The 19,084-nt window shown below is 41.5% G+C and overlaps 1 protein-coding gene across 4 annotated transcripts in view; it reads left to right on the forward strand.

Moving 5' to 3' along the window:
* The window catches only part of LOC136778219 (neurotrimin-like), a 125,295-nt gene that overhangs the window by 69,700 nt on the left and 36,511 nt on the right, over window positions 1-19,084 (forward strand). For 2 of the 4 annotated variants that reach the window (XM_066734867.1, XM_066734869.1), the window contains exon 1: window positions 703-833. The exons of 1 other annotated variant lie outside the window; for it this stretch is intronic. In XM_066734867.1, the coding sequence (XP_066590964.1) occupies window positions 755-833 (79 nt within the window). In that variant the 5' untranslated portion in view covers window positions 703-754. Of the gene's footprint in view, window positions 1-702; window positions 834-19,084 lie in introns of those variants that run through there. One more of the 4 variants, XM_066734870.1, reaches the window with a different exon arrangement.

A 19,084-nucleotide genomic window follows, 5' to 3' on the forward strand; every position in this document is an offset into this window, starting at 1 on the left:
TAGAAACGAATCCAATTTACCAACGAATTTCGACGGGAGTTCGTAACGATTTGATTTAATTTCTCGAGAGGTATAGTGCATATACACACACACACACATGCACAGGAGCCTCTCAACGTCTAAATTAGAATAGTTTCCGTAAATAAGAGTTACCTGCAGTGATCGGAGAGATACGAGCATAGAGGGATAGTCAAGCCGGGGGCTAGGACGATCCAGAAGAGAACCGATCAACGATTTATGGAGATCTTGGAATCCGTGGAGATAGTGCGATGGGGAAGAAACATTGCTCTTCTCCGAGCGGCCTAGGAGAGTCTGGGTGTTGTTGCGTGCAGCATTCCCAGGCGTCTGTCTATCCCGAGGGAATTTTCGCGGTTGGATTCCGTGGCGCGTGAGAGTAAGGCTGTCTACGTGTACTTTTCGCTATATCCTGAAAACGTGTCTTTCGTACAAGGAAGGCGGGACCTATCGCTCGAGATGGCGGAGGGCACGTGAACTCGAACACGGGCGCATGCGAAAACCGACTCTAAAAGCTCTCGCGACAGGACGGGAAGGATGCGTCCCCTTCTTCGACCCCCTACATCCCTCTCTCTCTCTCTTTCTCTCGGTCACGCGCACCCTCGCGCGCCACTCTCCTTCCCTCTCGTGGCGACCGCGTCGCTTACGAACTTACTACAGCCCCCTCGTGTCAGTCCGCACCGAGATTCCGGCGCGAATCCTTCACCCCCGTCGCGGCGTTACGCCAAGTTCTAGATGGATGTCGCTGATCCGTGTTTTTGTGCCAGCGATTATTATCATCGTTCAGCTGCTCCTCGTTCGTCCATCTCTCGTGGAAGGTCAGTTCACCAACTGTCTCTCAACCTCTGAAACACCGAATCTCAAACTTCGCTGCAAAGGACTATATTTACCCCTTGCCAGTCTCCTCCCTCTCTCACGATACATTATTAAATTCTGGTGAACAAGGAAATTTGACATTTCATTTCCACCGAAAGTTCCTGCGACATGTACAGAGTGCGAGATGTAAGAGTAATTGGAGATTTCTCGATGAACGTTGGATCAATAAACGCTTTGATATCAGATTTTTATCAAGTTTCCTAGTATCATAGTTTTCAACTGAGTTTGACGGTGCAGGAAACGAGGTTTCTTTGTTTTTCAGTAGAGCAACGTTAGACGATCGCTTCGTGTTCAATGTTATATATATATATACAGCTTCTGATATGAAAAGAAACAACTGATTTCTCTTTCCATCTTGAAAAAAGGAGAAAGTTCTGTAAGATGTGTAATTATTACGTTTCTTCCTCTATACTCTATTGATCTCTCTTACAAATTTCGCTCGAAAGGAAGAGATGAACTTTTGCTTTGGATAAAGTTGAGATTACTTTATTACGTTTTCTTCTATTTAAATTATTCCATGATCGTGTCAAAATGAACTGTACGAAGTGCATTGAAAACGTTTGAGTTTACAAACGCTTTTCAACTTTTCCTACGTGATACGTGATCAACGTGTATACGCTCCTCTTGACATGGAGTATTAATGAGAGCAGTAGAGAAGCAAGCCTGATTAAAATGAAGGAACATGGATTAAGAAACGTCCAGAATTATCGTGCTACACTTTCTTAATTGTCTTAATATCTGTTTGCTATGCAATCTGTGCCTTGTTTACTGACAGGAAAACTCAAAAACTTTCGTTAACTACTTGACGAAACGTGGAATAAATGAAGTATTAAGACGTTTGGAGCTTTTAATAAGACGCGCAGGTAGAATATTATAGAAATGATTAAACATGGCTCCGTCAAAGTTCGTCGTTCAGGTGTAGATTGAAAATACACTCCCTCAGCAAGAAATTATAATTATAAAATCTATCTTGATGAGAATTGAAGCTGATATAATTATTAAGATTCCATATCATTGCTACGATCAAAGTCAATGTACTTGAGGTTTTAACAATAGAATCGAGAAGTCGATCACTTATTAAAATTTCTAAAAGGGCTCTCCTATTAAAAATATACATATCTATGTCGTGCTAATCATACCCACTTCTACTTAAATACAGATTACACGTCTGCTGCATAAAACTACGTTGAAACAGTATAGTTATAAGCTTTATTAGCATTGTGGTTAAGTTCTGTTAACAATGACTGTAATTTACAATGCATATTAATTTGTGTACAAAGAAAGGTAATTAGGATTTAAATGATGTTTTACATTCACGAGTGGTCGAGCAGGACAAAATATGAGGGGGTAATATTCGGTAGGGATAATTCAGCCTTGACCATCCCTCAAACTGTCGATTTCTCTCGTCGACGTGCGATTATCCTCCAATATCCTGATACATTATTTATCCCCGGCCATAAAACCTGCAGGTATTCGAAAGGTAAGCTGGAACCTTCTGTTCAGGAAAACTTTCGTTCGGATTTAAGTCTTGGCAGAGCCGTCGCTTGTAGGAATAAGGAGGAAGGAGCACTGCGAGTGAAGTCTCTCTACTTTTCCACTCATTCTTCTCTTCTTCCTCGCCTTACGTGGCCTCTCCTTATCCTGGCGAGTTCGATCCGCCAACAGGAAGTCCTTTCCCATTGAACGTCGAAAAAGCTCTGGCACCATCTCACGACGACGTTCCCTTTTGAAGTCCTGGCAAGGAACTCGTTTAATTCCAGGGTGAGAAAATGCATTCGCCTCTATGAGACTCTAAAGTCCTTTCGGGGTCAGAAACCATTTACGTTACACGTTTACGTACTCGTGTACACTTGTTATTATCTAAATATTATTTATGCATATATAAGGTCGACGAACTTATCACGCAGGCATTCAGCAACCGCGCATTTTGCTTTCGTGCAGCATTATGTTAATTCACGAAATGATATTATCCTGACTGGACGTCTTATATATTGATTTTGTAGGTCTTCCTATTGTGCACAATGTACGTGGAACGAGACGCAGTTTGAAACGAAATTAGCCTATGGCAGCACCGTGATTGACTCGAACAAATCGATGCTCAGCATTGTTCGCTGGGATTCCATTGTACGCATACTGCATGGTGCGGAACGGTCATTAATATACAGCAGACCGTAGAGCGACATTCGGTCCTGAAAATCAGGTGTACGGTTTCGTGTACCCAGCAGCACATATCGATTCGGCTGACACGTTATAGCACTTCGTATTATGACACGACGTATTATAATAGCGGATCAAAGGCTACAAATAACTTATATAGACACCCTTGTAAACCGACAGCGGCAAAGGCTACATTAAGATTGTTTGCCCCATCGACTGGATATTCTCTGATAAACAAAACTGAAAAGTTGTCTCCCTCATCCATCAAACGTAAATATAAAATGGAGGTCGTTCAACCAACCGACCATATATAACTTTATATATAGAACGTGTGGTATGTATATACTCCAAGGTTTAAAAATAAATATTACATAAAATGAATTAGTAAGGGGTTAAAAGTGGAATATAAATGGGAAGCAATCTCCAAATGGCTCCTGGTAATTTAGGAGACGGTTTTGCCTAATATATTTCCGATCGCCTGATGATCATCAGCAGTAGGGAAGAGAAGTCCTGAATAAATTAAGGGGTCCTGATCACAGGGAGGAGGATCGGCATCTGCACATTCACGAATCGCTCTTTATTTTCGGTGCACCGTGGACAAATACGACTAACGTATCGAACTTCCGTCCGAGCTAATTTATGGCGCTGGGATTAGGAGAGAGACTAAAATAAAGAGGGAAACCCGGAAAATGGCAATTCTGCAGTGCGGGTAACTATTCCCTTTCCCTTCGCTTTCCGGATTCGCCCATTGGGCTCAAACGCTTAAGAGGCGAACGCTTTTCCCACTCCCCCCCCCCCCCTCCCCCCACTCCCTCTCTCGCTCTTCCTCTTTTCTATTTCCCTCTTTCTAGCCATAGTAAAATATCACTGCTAAGAGAAAGAAATGTTCATCCCCTCAGGGGTTGACAAAAACATGGGTAATAAAACTCTGGAACGTCCTACAGTAACTTCGGCCCAAGTACGTGAACGATTACCCTCTCTCTAACGTATACATACCCCAGTCCACACAAGCATTCAAAACAAGAACTATCTTTGCCAGTTTGAGCTTCTTGTTCACCTACGTCGACACACAAACCTTCTCATGTATATACATACAAGTTATACATCCCTTGCAAACTTTCGAGATATTCTTCAAAGTATATACCTACATTGGATGATATTCTTTCCCAGTTGCATCAAGATAAAAGATGACAAGACATATATATTAAAGCTTACATGTGTTTGATGGATGAAAGCTGAAAGCTTACGAGGAACGCAGCCCTTATCGTTACGACTTAACAAGATAATGTCCGGCTTTAAAGTTGGTCATTCGAATGACGCTTTCACAGCCCACCAAGCACCGATTTTTGATAGCGGTGAATTTGCAGCTGAGGAGGATGACATTTTCTCCAGGGTATCATATATGAGATCGGTGATCGGAATGGATCGCTGTTGGAACGATCGATCGACGAATAAGCTCTGCTGGGTGCCAATTATAAGGGACAAGGAGGACGCCAAGGACACCGATGGTCCGCAGACAAAAACCCATCGAGAATCATAATTGGAGATTTGTTGACGTAGACCAACAAGGGTACGTGTAGCGTTGACCAATCTCCTTGCTATACGCATTTGCACAGATATTTGTTCCTCCATCCAAGCACCGTTTTCCTCCTTAACTAACAAAGACAATACACGAATTTTGTTATAGCCAGAGCTACTACGAATATTCTGCATATCATTCGAGAGTAACGGGAAAGGCAGTTCCACACACACCTTGAGGATGTCAAATAAAATCAAGCTTAAACGTGCCAGTAGGATGATAGACGTGTTACGTCCATCATTCCGAAAAGTCTGAAATTTCATAAAACATATGACTCCGAATTGTAATCATTTCCCTCACCTTGCCATTTTACGCTGATATAACCGTGACAGAAAAACTGAGCCGAAAAACAAGCTTCGTAATCGCTGAGAATACCAAAGCACGATTTTTCCTCTGCATATAACCCAATTAGGAAACTATACCGACTCAGCCAAGCTTTTTTCCTTTTAAAGAGGAATTGCATTACTGACCTAATCGTACAATGAAATTGGATTGAAAGTAAAATAAGGTTTTAATGGTGAACGACTAGAATTTTCCCGATGTAATCCTGTTTGTTCAATTTGCTAATGAATGTAAATACCGTAATTTTTCGTGTTTACACACATGCACATCTGCGATTATTTTCTTTTGCTCGTGGCTTAATTCTGTTTCTGATATAATAAGGTATACATATATATATATATATATATATATATATAAGTCACTGATTAATTTCACGCTACATTTCCGCAGAAATGGAAAGCAGCGGATAATAAGGGATATAAAAGGGGGAGAAAAAAAGGAGTGGTGGAAAAGTGCAATGGTAAGGCATGATATTCTTGAGAGTTTCCGATATCAGCAGTCTGTGTAGAGTCAATGCTCTGACTAATGAACTCTGTGCAGCCCTTGGTTTGCGGGTCCATTGTCTTTTCATGGTTGTTATGTAGCCAGGGAAACGATGAGTCGCATTGAAAATGGCCGTTATTGAAGGGAGAGAACGACGCCGCTGGCGAGAATGCACCGGGGGTTGATTGAGGTTGGTTAACGGCCAGGAATTCGGCGCCTCATAATACGAAGAACCTTTATCGGATTTATGCTAATACTCCCGCAGACTCTCTGCTACCACCTTACCAATCCAGTATTTTCTTCGACGCGCTGCTGGTGGATATGTATACCTCGAAGAAATAGCAGCTGATCTCAATCGGAAAATTACTGTAAAAACTTTAGCGATAGAATTGTACCAATACTCCTTTGCTCGTGTTTGCTTTTTTTTTCTTTGCTAAAAATCCAAGTGGAAACGTTAAAAGTCGAACGAGACGATCGTTACAGCTGCGGATGACGAAGAAGAAATTTATGTCAATTCCATAATGCACAACAGAAATACAGTCATGTATTTATTAATATTTCACCGACACGCGTGTGTACCGTACACAGGGATAGCGTGCGCAATACGGAAAATTGGAAACCTCGAACTACTATTTTAATCTTTTCTCCTTTTGAAATATTTCCGCAATTTCGCGCGTGAAAAGGGAGTGAGCTTATAGTAAAAAAGGGAATAACAGGTCGAATTGAATGTAATGGACGATGGAAGAATAAAGCTCGATCAATTCTACTACCCCTAGCTTGTTCATTTTTAATATAAACTACTTCTTGATAATACAGCGTAAAATTGTTGAAAAAAGCTGTGCAAGTAAGCAATTAATTTCCTCCTTGAAATGATGCTACTCGGGAAAATCACTCTCGGTAGCATTGGCTGCGTGGACTGAGAAAGCGTAATCTAAAAGGATAAAACTCGTGACAAAGAGGCTGCACATATCTACGCTGATGGTTATACTTTACACAGGGAAACACTCGCTCTGCTTCGTGAGATCCCAATTTTTTTAAGATTAAAACCCTAATACTTCAAAATCCTTTAAAAACATACCCAGAAATTTACAATTTTAATACGAACTACTGCTTGAAATTCAGTTTCCTTTATTAAAGTAGAAGGAGCGAGAGTAGTTTTAATAACGAATCGATGTTGGTGAATAAGAAAAAATAAAAAGGATACAGAGAGCGAAGGATGAATTCATTTTAGCACATATTAGTAAAGTCGATAAATCAGTGGTACAAACAAATTAAAAGCTCGTCCTCTAAACGGCTAGGAAACATTATAGAATTAAGCGAAAACCAGGGGGAAAAAGAAAATCGGGGATAAGTAGGCAATTAATCAGGTGTAGTGGTATAGAGGCTGTAGTGGGGGGAAGAAGAGGGTCAAAAAAGCACTGGGCGTTGTTAGAACGGTGCGAGGGTGTTGCTTCCCGGCTGCGTGGCGTCGCGTGGAAACATGACATATCACTGGGGGTTGTCGTTTTATTCGCCTGCGAAGCGTGCACCCACGAACGTCCGTGGTGGAAGGGGAGGCAAGGCAGCAGATTGCGTTAATTAATGTTAATTGCTCGAACTAATAAATAACTGCATGAATAAACATATTCGTTGGCTAGTTGCAAGTTGGGTGGAAGTGTGAAAGAGGAAAGAGAGGGAGGTGGGGGAGTAGTGGATTGTAGGAAGGACTCGTGGCTTCTTCGCGGTTACCATCAAGCGGTACATAGAGAGTACCCAAAGCTGCATATGCTAAAATATTCATCGATTTTGGTCGCGTCAATTACGCCGCACAAAACGACACTGTTCTCTTCTCTGTCATCTTCAGCTCTCTCTCTCTCTCTCTCTCTCTCTCTCTCTTTTGGCCCTGATTCCATTGGCACAGTACTCTTCTAATAGCCCCCATATATGAGCGAATTTTCAAGCCACTGCTCGGTAAAGTTAAACAAAATCTTTGGAAAAGAATATGTACGCGCGAAGTAGAGACAAAAAACGAGTGAATGCTACTGTTACCGAAATTTCCTAATTTTCTACCGCGAGGGAATATCTCGAGCTCATTCTACCGATGCTCAGCCGCTGCACCTGCATAACTGCCTGCTGAATTACTCGCGTTTCAGTCGTTCGGCTGTGAAGGACTGCAAATTTTACCACCCACCCAGACTCAGCTAAACTCCTGCTGGATTATAAATGCTTTTAGTTGCACGTAAAATTTTTATTTTATCAGCTCGTGACTTTCACTACTATACCAGTCATTAAGCCTAGATTTACTCCCTCCCCTCTCGCGCTATATATCAACCCTGGCTCGATAACTCTATTGAAAGATTTATATTTTCCCATTACGAATCTATGTTACTTCGTTATTCGTGATATGTTCATCTTTTTAGAGGCATAAATATCTCGCTCCATCGTTGCTTTGATTGATTAAAATGCGAGGAAACTCGCTTAGCAATAAAACTTTTTAATTCTGTACTCGGGATAAAATGAAGTCTCGCGTAAATATGCAGCTGAAAGCTTAGAATGAATTATTTTCAGTAATTTTTATTTCTCGCATGGTGAGTGCCTTTTTCCGTACCGTCGACCAACCAAGTTCTGCAATTGTAAGGGGACATTTAGCAGTGGCACGTATTTCCGTAATTGTAGCGATACATTTCCTAGCACAAACGTAAAAATGAAACTTGTAGCAGCAGAGTGAAAGGTAAAAGTGGGCGTGCACAAGCTGTAAGAGCATCGTGCTGGCAAGATACAACTATTTTCATATAGTTGACAGAAAAATGCAGAGGATATAGAGTTGAGCTCCCGAAATGTAATAAAAATATGTTCAAGTCCAATGAATCTTTCCAAGTACAATTAAAGAATTTACGTAGATTAACGAGATGTTCAATAACTTCGATGATCAATATCTCTAATTAAATTTTATATAAACTTGAACAGCGATTTCGATTAAAACAATTATTACAGGTAAAATACTATTAAAATGGAAATGAGTACAAAATTATTATTTTCTCATTATAAACGACATTGTAGTTTTTACCGTTATTTTCCAGATAGAATTTTTAATAAAATTATAATAGTTAAACACTGTGACGTAAATGTAATAATTTATAAACCCAATTAGCTTTTATAAATATGAATTGTACACGAAGATCATAAAAGAGCTTGTCAAATCTCTTTGTAAATGTTAACCTTTCATTACATTTTAGGATTCATTTTAAACTATACAATACGATATTCTAATTCGGTGCGACGTTTGAATTTGTCAAAAAGCATAAATTAATTAGAGTTGTCATGGAACAAAACCACTAAATTTTATTCCATGGACGGCCAAATAAATTTTTGTACATTTTCAAAAGAAATTTTTCATTCCTAACAAAACATTTAAATCAAAATCAAGAGAAATATCCTTAATCCTTTTTTACTTTTCATTTTCGAAACTTTTATTTCGAAAAAAGCGTGTGCTCCTTTTTAGCTCGTTAGCTTTGTGGAAACGGTAATAGATTTTTTGAATTTTAATATTTTCGCTTGTTCCCTAACGATGACGATAGAAAGTGGAGTGTTCTCATTGCAGTGGTCGAAGTGCTTGTTCAGTAGTAGAGCAGCACAACTCGAACGCCTAGAGGGAATTATTTCCCCTGGTGGTAGCTGTAACTCTATGGTCCATATATGAAAAAAGTTACAGGCAATTATAGTTGGAATATTTCACGAGCTTGGATTTATGGTGTGGTTAAAAGCACATGCCGAAAGTAGTTCTTGACGACTTTCCACCGATGGACCAGCAAATAGGGTAGTAATTAAAGAGACTACGTACATTACGAATAATGATAAGTATAACCCGACATACATTCACGTTATACGTTTACGATCGTACTCATTGGAATATGAAAGTTTCCCTTAATTAAAGCTACTTTCATACCCTTCTGCAAAAAGTATTTTAGTTAACTCAGCTCTAACCTACTTACAAAGTATCCATTTCAACCATGCTAGTGTAATAATTAAATGTAATTCTGTAATGATCATTACTTTTTTTAAAAACATTTTGGATATATTTTTGGCTTATGTATGAGGAGCACATATACCTATATGATAGTTGCTGCAGAAGCGAGGGAGAAACTTGCGAAAAATTTACGACTGTGGCTTAAAAGGGATAATACAGAGAAAGGAATAAAGTATCCTTTACAGAAGTGTCCACGGCTATAAAAAAATCTCGTGACATACAAACGTTTTAGTACTTGGTGCTTTTGAATTACTTGTAGTATACACGAGTGCGTACGTGCTTTTAAAATAGACACCTCTATAGCAACCTCAGTCTGGAATTTCGTTTTGCGCTTGAACCGAGGACTTTGCGGGTGATGTTACCATTTTACGATGCTTGCGTTGAGGGGTAACATTCGTCGAAGCTACGAAAATACTCAGGGCAAATTGCATTGTGCCAGGACCATATATATCGAAGTTCGATAGCTATCTTTATGATTTCAGATATTTTGACATGAAATTCTGGATTTATTCAGCCCTGACTTTATCCAATTTCCTGCTATTTCTCATTAGACCGTAGATTTTTCCCTCCAGCAATCCAATTTAACAAACAGTACTTTCCTCGTGTTATTAATTCCATATTGATATCTTCTTACTCCAAAGGCAAAACGAGACTAACAAATACCGGCCTAACGATCACCTCGTAATATATCAATCACCATTACATTATTATTTTTTCAGAAAAATAAATTAATAATTACATCCGAACAATATCCCTCATCTCGAATTAATTTTATTTCACACGTGTTATTTTTTAGCGAAAACATCCATCGAATCGTTTAATTATTGTCGCGATTGTGTATGTCAATCAACAGAGAAATTTGCTATAATCATCAGGAGATCCGTTCGAATTCCGTTGGAATTTCTGTTAATTAAATTGGCAATTAAGTCGTAAAAGGCGACGGTATGTATATATAGGGATGAAGTGGAAGTGAGAGAGGAGAAGGATGCTGATGAGCGATTGGGCAAGTATAGCATTAAGAGAAAGAGATAGAGGTAGAGATAGAAAGAGGGTGAGGGGGATGAAGTATATATATTTGACTTTGACCATGCTGATAAACGCGCACTCGGTATTTCACGACCCTCGGGGCGATCCACAGGCGACGAGCTTTAAACTCGAGATTCGACTTGCAAGGGTAAACCGTGCGCGACGAGTATACACGGGGGCGCCGCTAGCAATGCTCCACTTCGTAATTCTTCGGTTACGACCGGAATAGGAGCTTTGCATCTATACCCACTTGCTCAACGGACCGCTTCTAAGCGGAAAACAGGGGTCAGGAGAGCGAACCAGTATAAGAAATAGCAAAAGTGTAGAATGAGATATCCGCAAAAGTGACGAAAGAATTGTTATTAAAATTCTAGGACATTTTTCAATTGGTTTAGGAACATCAGAGAACGACGTATGTACAACAGTATTAATTTAGAGTGGAGGGTGATGCAGCGAATGTTATTAGGGAAACGGAAATGGTTTGTATGGGGGAAAAAATAAAATAGGAGGGGAAGGAAAGGGGTAGGAGGCGAAAGGAAGGAGAGAATAGGAGGGAAGGAAGAAAGGATAATGCTCCCGCGATAAAACTAAGCCGGCTAATACCGGGGATAAAAAGACCCTGGCGAGAGCTTGGTAGTGTTACCAAATTGCTCGAATATTTTGCGCCCCAATAGCGAGGGTGGAAGAGAAAGCGGCTAGCGACGTGACGGAGGGACGGAGGAGGAAAACCGGGAGGGTCAGCATAGTTGGAACGGACCACCCGCTTGACCACAGCCCGGCTTTCCTGATAAACTTCCGGTTTAAGGAATACGCTCCCGGTTTTATTTGTGCCGATCTCTACCAAAGCATTTCCCGGATTTAAGAAAAATCCGTTTCCCTGTGCAGGTCGATCGATTTGCTGAAATGGCATGAATTAAATTCGTACACTGGGAATTTCTACCTCGCCCCCCCCCCCTCTCGTCTCTATATATAACATAAAAATCTCCCGCAGCGCTTTTTTCCACGCTTTCATCGTCAAGCTCTCCGGCAATGGTGCTTTTCAGTATTATTATGCAACCGGCTTCCTGGTATCTACCATTGTCTCGTGATATTTCGTCAGATTTATACATAATTTGGAACGGCGAGATACGAGTGGCGTGCTATTAAAATTCACAACTTCTTTCCCAACTAATGCTTTTAACTTTCGCCGTAACTTTACGTTTTCGTGAACCCCCGGTATGTATATATATATATTCCTGGTTAGAAATACCGACTCTCTCCCCCGCGATTAAAAATTAAAATTCTAACGAGGAGATTTTTAAAGCACTTTAACAATTAGGTCATGAAAATCTGGCCTGCATTTGCATTTGTTCGAGAGCGAGAGGATGGGATAGAATGTTGAGGATATTTGGTTCACGGGGGAAAAGGAGCGGAGGAGTAAAAGGATCGAAAGGAAGAGTCGCTTATTCACTCAATTATCCTGCTTGGCAGCGCGGCGTAAGAGGAAGTGGCGTTCGGAGATAAGACAAGGTGTCGGCGAAGTATCTCGTTGAGGAATGGAAAGCGCGATGGGAATTGACAGGGAAGCGTTTCGCAGTGATCGTCAATGTCGAGGAATATCCGGCAATTGGTGGGAATTGCATGGCGGATTCGAGGTCTTTGGTCAGTAGTAGCGTGCAGTGGTGATATCCGCATCCTATATGTTTCCTTCATATCCGTGTATTTGATACGGAAGCACGGTTCTTGATTGGCGCAAGAAGATGCTGTTTGCTCGATATTCTCGCCGGTTGCCTGTAATTAGTCTACACCGTGTACCTAGAGAGGGCTGGTAAGGAGTAGCCGCCGGATGTACATTCCGAACGTTATAAAGTCGTTGTCGGCGTTCGGGTAAAGGTTAATTACACGCTGCCTTGTATAACGCGCCCTGGGCTACGTTAAACTTTGTACACCATTGATTTGTGGCGTTACTATCCTCGTCGGGGAAGATATATATATATATATATATATGTCTGTTTTAGTAAATGTACCTTCATATATATATGTAAAGAGGGGGGGGGGGGGGTGTCTCCTCGTACATCGAATAGGAGTGCTTGTCCATGGCAAGTGTCTACGTGTACAGGATTCAACAGTACTGAAATCCTGTTGGTGATCAAGGGAATTCCTTGCTCATCGGTAACCAACGAAACTCGAAAACGGATTCGTCCTTACGACCCGCGGCTGCAGCTAGTCTCGATGCAAACTTTGTCGCGCTGTTGCACACAAAGTACCAACCACTTGCTGCGAAGTATATAACGGGGAGGTCGAGCTCACTAGCAGCCTCAAGGCTACTCGCACGTACCTCGTGGAACGATCGCACTCGTAAACGCTGGTGCTGGTGCTGCACCTATCTCTCCTATTCCACATCGAGAATTTTCTAACTTGGCGAATACTTGGCAAATTAGCTGACGTCGACCTTTAAAATGACTAAGTTCCCTCGCGATATTATTATCTGTGCCTGACGTTAACTGGAGTTTTCCCCTGGCACGATGCCTAATCAACTTATTGCACGACGCTTGACGAACGAATAAATTCCTGTGCGACAGCATGCAAGATGGGAACCGGCGAACTTGCGAATTTTACGTCCAAAGCTTTCCAACTTTCTTACGACTAGGACCTCTATCAGGCTTACATCGCAAATTCCACAAAGCTTTTAACGTTCTCAAACTCGAAAATCTTGTTTCTCACGTTAGTTATAACTGTTGGAGCGATGGAGGGAGTGGATTTTATACGGAATTCTCAGCTATTAGAGGATACGTGTTAAATGGAAAACGTGTGTCTCGTGAAACGCGCTGAATTTTTTTTATCATGGAAATAGAGCGGAAGGGTGGAAATTATTTTTTGAAATTTCAGCGCGGCGCGGGAGAACGAGTCTTTATTCGAGGAAAGCCGGAGAACGTATTTGTCCCTTCGAAGGTTCGAGTTTGGCAAGCCCGAAGCAGGAAAACTTCATTTCGAGTTGCGTAGCGCACTCATACTTATCGAACCATATCTTTCGACTTGCCACGTCCTTTTTTCAAGACTCTCCCTCTCTTCTCTTCTCTTCTCTCCACATTGCAGGAATGCATCCGTTGGAGCACGGGTTCCTATTACTACCACCACTGTCGCTTCTCGCAAAAGAGAATTTCAATGCATAAGTACATTTACGAGAAACGCATTTCGTGTGCTGCGCACTCTGTTTCCGTTTCTCTTTCATCCGCACTCTTTTTTCCGTCCGCATACACACACACAGCCTGTTTGCCAGTGCGACCTTACGCGGTCGTTTCAATTTCCAGAAAAAGAAAATCGCACTCGCACGCCTACACCACTGGGAGCTTTTAATCAACGAGACTTGCTCGCGAGTCTCGTAAAAGGAGATTCAAGCACGAAATTTCTTGTATAGCGAAAGCCCATCCTGCAGATCTATATCGGGACTAGGGTCAGACATTGACCAAAGCTCGTTGCGTTTTGTCCCGAAGCCGCGGATAAATCTTATCTGTTATACTACTTGATTCAGTGGATCAAAAGAGAGTAGTTGGAGGAAATGGATAAAGGTATAGGTTTTCTAGGAAAACAACGGGGAAATAGATTTGTATACGCTAGCATGTGGCGAGAAAAATAAACGGAGGGAGAGAGACTGCGAGAGAGGGAATTGTCGATAGATGGTAGGAGTGAGAGAAAATGAGAGCAGGAGCTATAGCGAGTAGGAGTAAGCGTTGGTTTGAGGGATGAAGGGGGACGAAGTGGGGGGGGGGGGGGGGAACAAGTGGGTGTGCGATAGTGCAATCTTCCGGTGGTGTCGCGTTTTCCGGCTGGGCGAGTCCGCGTCGAGCTCCACTCTCCTCCGATCCCCAATCCCATACTCGTCCTTATTCTTTTTTAACCACTCTCTTTATTGCTCTTCCAAAACTTCAACATCTTCCTTCCCTCTTCGCGTCTTCGTGCATGCCCTATTCCTGGCACAGGCCCATCTCATCTACTCCCTATATTATATATATCTCTCTCTACCCTTCACTTTCAGCATCTCTTATTCCTTCGATTCTCATTGTTCCTCCACCAACCACGTCGATACTCCATGAAGGCGCGGTATTAAGACTCGACCCCTATACTCGACCATCATCCTTAATCATCAATTAAAGCCTAAGGGTGAAACCTCTTAATCAGCCAGTCCAGTCGATTTTCAATCAAAGAATTTTCGTAGAATTTTCTTCATTCACTGTATATATAGGCATCGCACGGAGGGTCATCGTTTTTTTTCTCCCCCACAAACTTTATCGACTGACGAAGCTTTCTGGAACACCCACTGTGTTTTAGCAACGACAGCCCTGCCATTTTTTTTTAACAAATTAATGAGGTTGCTTTGTTGCTTTATCGGAATTCCTCGGTCGATCCTACGAAGCAAATCAATTTCGTCGAGTTTTACCAGACTTTTTGCTCCTTAAGAAACGCTTGTTACGATATTTCGTGGGGTAGACTGAGACTACAGTTTTTCAACGTCCATTATCCTACTGCTCCATTTATCTGCTATTCGACTGTCCCAGACTTCTCGGTAAGGTTATTGCGGTTGCACCATTGAAGAGAAGGAGGAGAGCCGAGGGCGATTCTTTCCCGATTCTTTCCACCTTCGTCCTCCTTCTCGTTCCACTTGCCATAAACGAAACAATGGACTGCACGACTGCAATATGCTGTAGCAGCAAACTCCAATCTCTTGACATGTCAGACCTTTATCTCAATTCAACATTATATTCGCTATATCTATGCTTAATTCCAAAGTGAAGATATTAACGTTGCTGCTTGCATAGTTTTGGATGAAACGCTCGTTTCGGAATCCACTTGCTATAGAATATGTGGTCCTCCAACAAACTCTCTACTTGTATCTACCAACTACTTCATTGTAGTATATATATATATATATAGTGTAAAAAGCAGAGCGCGCACGATAATTTAGAAGAGAAATCTTTGCGTTAATTAATTGTTTGTTGGAATTTGCGTAAAATTTGTTGAACATGTAGCTAATGCGGGCCGTAACGCGTACCGACGTAATGTTTCAAAAGTGTTTCATAGACGCAAAGTCATGGGGCATGAAATAATGTATCGTTGCAGATTGCCAGCTCCAGTTTCGCGCGATGTTTTCTCGGTCGTGTAGGGGGAAAAGTACTTGGCAAGTGTTTCCAGTTGAAGTGGATATATTCGTTGGTGCGGAGAGATGGAGGCGTCGCAGCAGCAAAATTGTCGCTGAATTCTTGAGTGTTACCATATAGATGGAGCGTTGGCCTCGGGGCCAGTTCTCTCGCCCGGTCGAAAATTAGCGATCGAAGTGAAAGAAGAGGCGTGGAACGATTTACGATCGTAATGGTCATTCATCTCCTTGAGTGGCTGTTTCATAGGGGAAAATTTAACGCTCCGTTGCTCGACATTTGCGAGAACGCTTTCGTTTATAGCCGTAGCGCGTTGCACCTACACTACACGTGCCAAATGAATATTATCTACATAATAATTCCTGGCGTGTTTCAAGCATCGTAAACGCGAACTACCACGTTACAATGCCTGACGGAACTGGCGAGCTCATAATTGTCAATCCCAATAAATTATAGCAAATTGAAATCAAAGTTTAGTATAATGGATTCAGCCTGACAATCATTGTACTCTCACCATACGTCAGCCGGCTGGATCAATAGCATCGGGTACTCGATGAACCTGAAACAAACAAATTTTACTGCCTTACACACTGTTACACGATTAATAATGTAATGCACTATCCGCTTATTGCTACCGAAATGCGATTATTCTCATTTGATGGTTATTGGGAGATACAAAATAGTGCTTATAGCATTATATACATTACATTAGCGAGGGCTGTACTTTTAGAAATAATTCTCAGATCACTTTAATCTTTTATACGTTCCACGTACAATCTGCTTATATATTTTCAATTTAATGCTCTTATATTCTTAATACAATGTTAGAAATATACATCTATATGTGTTACACGTAGAATATCGCTGAGAGGGGTGAAAATCCTGCTTCGAGTCCAATGGAGTAGAATCAATAAATTGCAGGAACAATTATTGGAAATTCTTGCTCATGGCCCAGACACTCATTTTATGGTAAAGAATCTATTTAATTTAATCATTCCAGTCAGAAAAGTAGCTTTTGCTCCTTTTGTTATATCGCCATTTCATTCCTGCGTTGCTCCATTTATTTAAATACGAATTGAGATCAGACTAATATCAGCTTGAACATACTACTTTGTAAAATTGGCTTCCTTTGCTGTTTTCTACAGGTAGATCCCGATGGAATGATTTTGATTAAGTACCTATCTTCCATCTTCTACGAGCATTAAATCACGTCCGATGGAAAAAAAGCATTCGAGCTTTTGTTTGTCCCCATGAAAGTTTTTCTAGTCCTGAAATGATTCGGTGAGAAGCAGTGACTTGACGGAAGAATCTCGTTTCTCAGGGGATGAAAAGGACTCATGGGTAACTTCGACAAACCTGGATGAAAGTGTCGAGACTCTTATTATAAATGACATGATGAAATTTTGCGATGGAGTCTGGCTAAAGCTTTTGCTTGCCATTTTTGTATCTTTATCGAAGCTTTCTACCTATCCTCAAATACTTACGTCGCCATTTTGCAACACCGTTTTTATTTACTCTGATTGCGTCAGCGATAAATTATTTAAACGCATTTCTCTCGTTTTTATTACAACAACAACAAAAAACGCTGGACTTTGCACGTCTCGTTGGTAAGCGAAAGCACGAACGAAATTTCATTTTAACCAATCGGAAAAGGTTGAAATTGGTATTTGTTCAACGAATGACAGATCGGACCTCGCGTGTTGATATTTATCCATATTTTTACCGTCCAGGATAAACCCGTAAAAACTATAAATCATTCGAATTGATTTATTTCATGAATAACGTCGATTTATTTTTACTACAGAGTAAATACCTTTCGAAAATCTTATCTTTAAACATAGAATCAACAATAATTCTAAAAACAAACATTATATATCACTCGATTGACAAAAATTATCACTGTAGATCCTTCCTATACCCTGATACAAAGTACACCGTGGAATCACACGAATCAACTCATTATTTTACGATCCTGTAAGGGGAACTCCTGCCCTAAATCAAAGTCCCAAAAATAATAGAATATAACGCGCTTTCTCGATCGTTAATTCAGAAAGAAAAGAACTATAATATTATCGTGGAATATAACGATGACGAGATAAGTTTTCAGGAAGAAAACTTTGGTGACGGGATGGAGGGAGTGTGGGTCCCGGTAAGAGTTTAGCAGAAAGTTCGTTAGCGAGGTAAATGGAAAAATCGACACGCGCTTTTACGACTTGCAAACTCGACGAGTGGATGGCAAAAAATAAGGCTTTGTATGTGTTTTTTTTTTAACGTGTGACGAGAGATCTCCTAGAAACAGAGATGAAACGGACGCCCGGGGTTACGTGCAGGCTGATCGAGAATATAGAGGTGGGTATTTACGCGCATTCTGGCTTCTCCATAGCCCGAGGGGTGGAATAATGAAATTCGTTTGACGGCATCGTCTTCCTAGGCGAGCGAAGAGCCGTCGAAAGGAGCTCTCACAGAAAAGTTCTTTGTGCAGCTGACCGAGGTCTAGCGGCATAGAAAGCGCACGAGCGTCTCCTCCTGGCTGGCTCGCTTGCCTCCTCGCATTTCCACTGTGCAACGCTCGTAGAGGGGGAGCAGAGCACGAGGGCTCCGAAAGAGGGAAATATTTCGATGAATCCCCGGCGCATACGAAACGTTCTTTCCAGGGCGAATCTCCAGACGTATACTTTGTGGAATCTTGAGAGGCACCCGAGAGAAACGCTTATGCGGTTTTCGTACGCTATACGCCATGTAAAACGTGACACACGAGCGTCACGCTTTTCTTCCTTGCCCGTCACTCAGGAACAAACGCTTTCCTCCTTTTTTTCCTGTTTTTTCTAACCCCCCCCCCCCCCCCTGCGAGCCTTCTTCTTGCAAGCAAGCAGAGTTAAAGCAAGACACACCAAACGAAACGAGAGCAAGCCAAACCGTAAGCTTGCTTCTTCTTGCCACAAACGCTACTATATGTTTTTCACCGTGAACGTGCTCACCCTGACGCTTTCACCCCATAATTGGAGGATTGGCGAGGTTATAATAAAAGCAGCAAACGCTATTCTGCTATTCCGCGCGCACGACTTGAATATGCAAATTGGACCTTCGGTACGTGTGGTCCGAGAGGCAGAGTCTGCTCTAATGCCGACTCGTACTACTAGCTCGTTCGCCTGGTTTAACCTCCAACTTCGATATTTAAGTTCTCTAATTATCGCGAATTCCAAACTCGGTCCTACGGTCGAAAGTCGCCAGACACTCGAAATTCAACATTCAATGGTCCGACCCCTGCAATATGAAATTATGCATCCATCCAAATGTTTAAAATTAGCTGCTTCTTATCGTAATAAAATCGATCGCAGCGGAGTATCGCTTCGTGCACTGCAGTTTCCATAAAAAGATACCGATTTCGCAAGGATTATTTATCCATTATCTGTTTTCGTTCACCATCACCGACCTGAATTGAGATATAGATATATGGTTTTAGCTTGC

This window comes from Prorops nasuta, unplaced genomic scaffold (genome assembly GCF_024137725.1).
Source record: "Prorops nasuta isolate Cenicafe-Biocafe unplaced genomic scaffold, Cenicafe_Pnas_1.2 PNAS00014, whole genome shotgun sequence".
Lineage (NCBI taxonomy): Eukaryota > Metazoa > Arthropoda > Insecta > Hymenoptera > Bethylidae > Prorops > Prorops nasuta.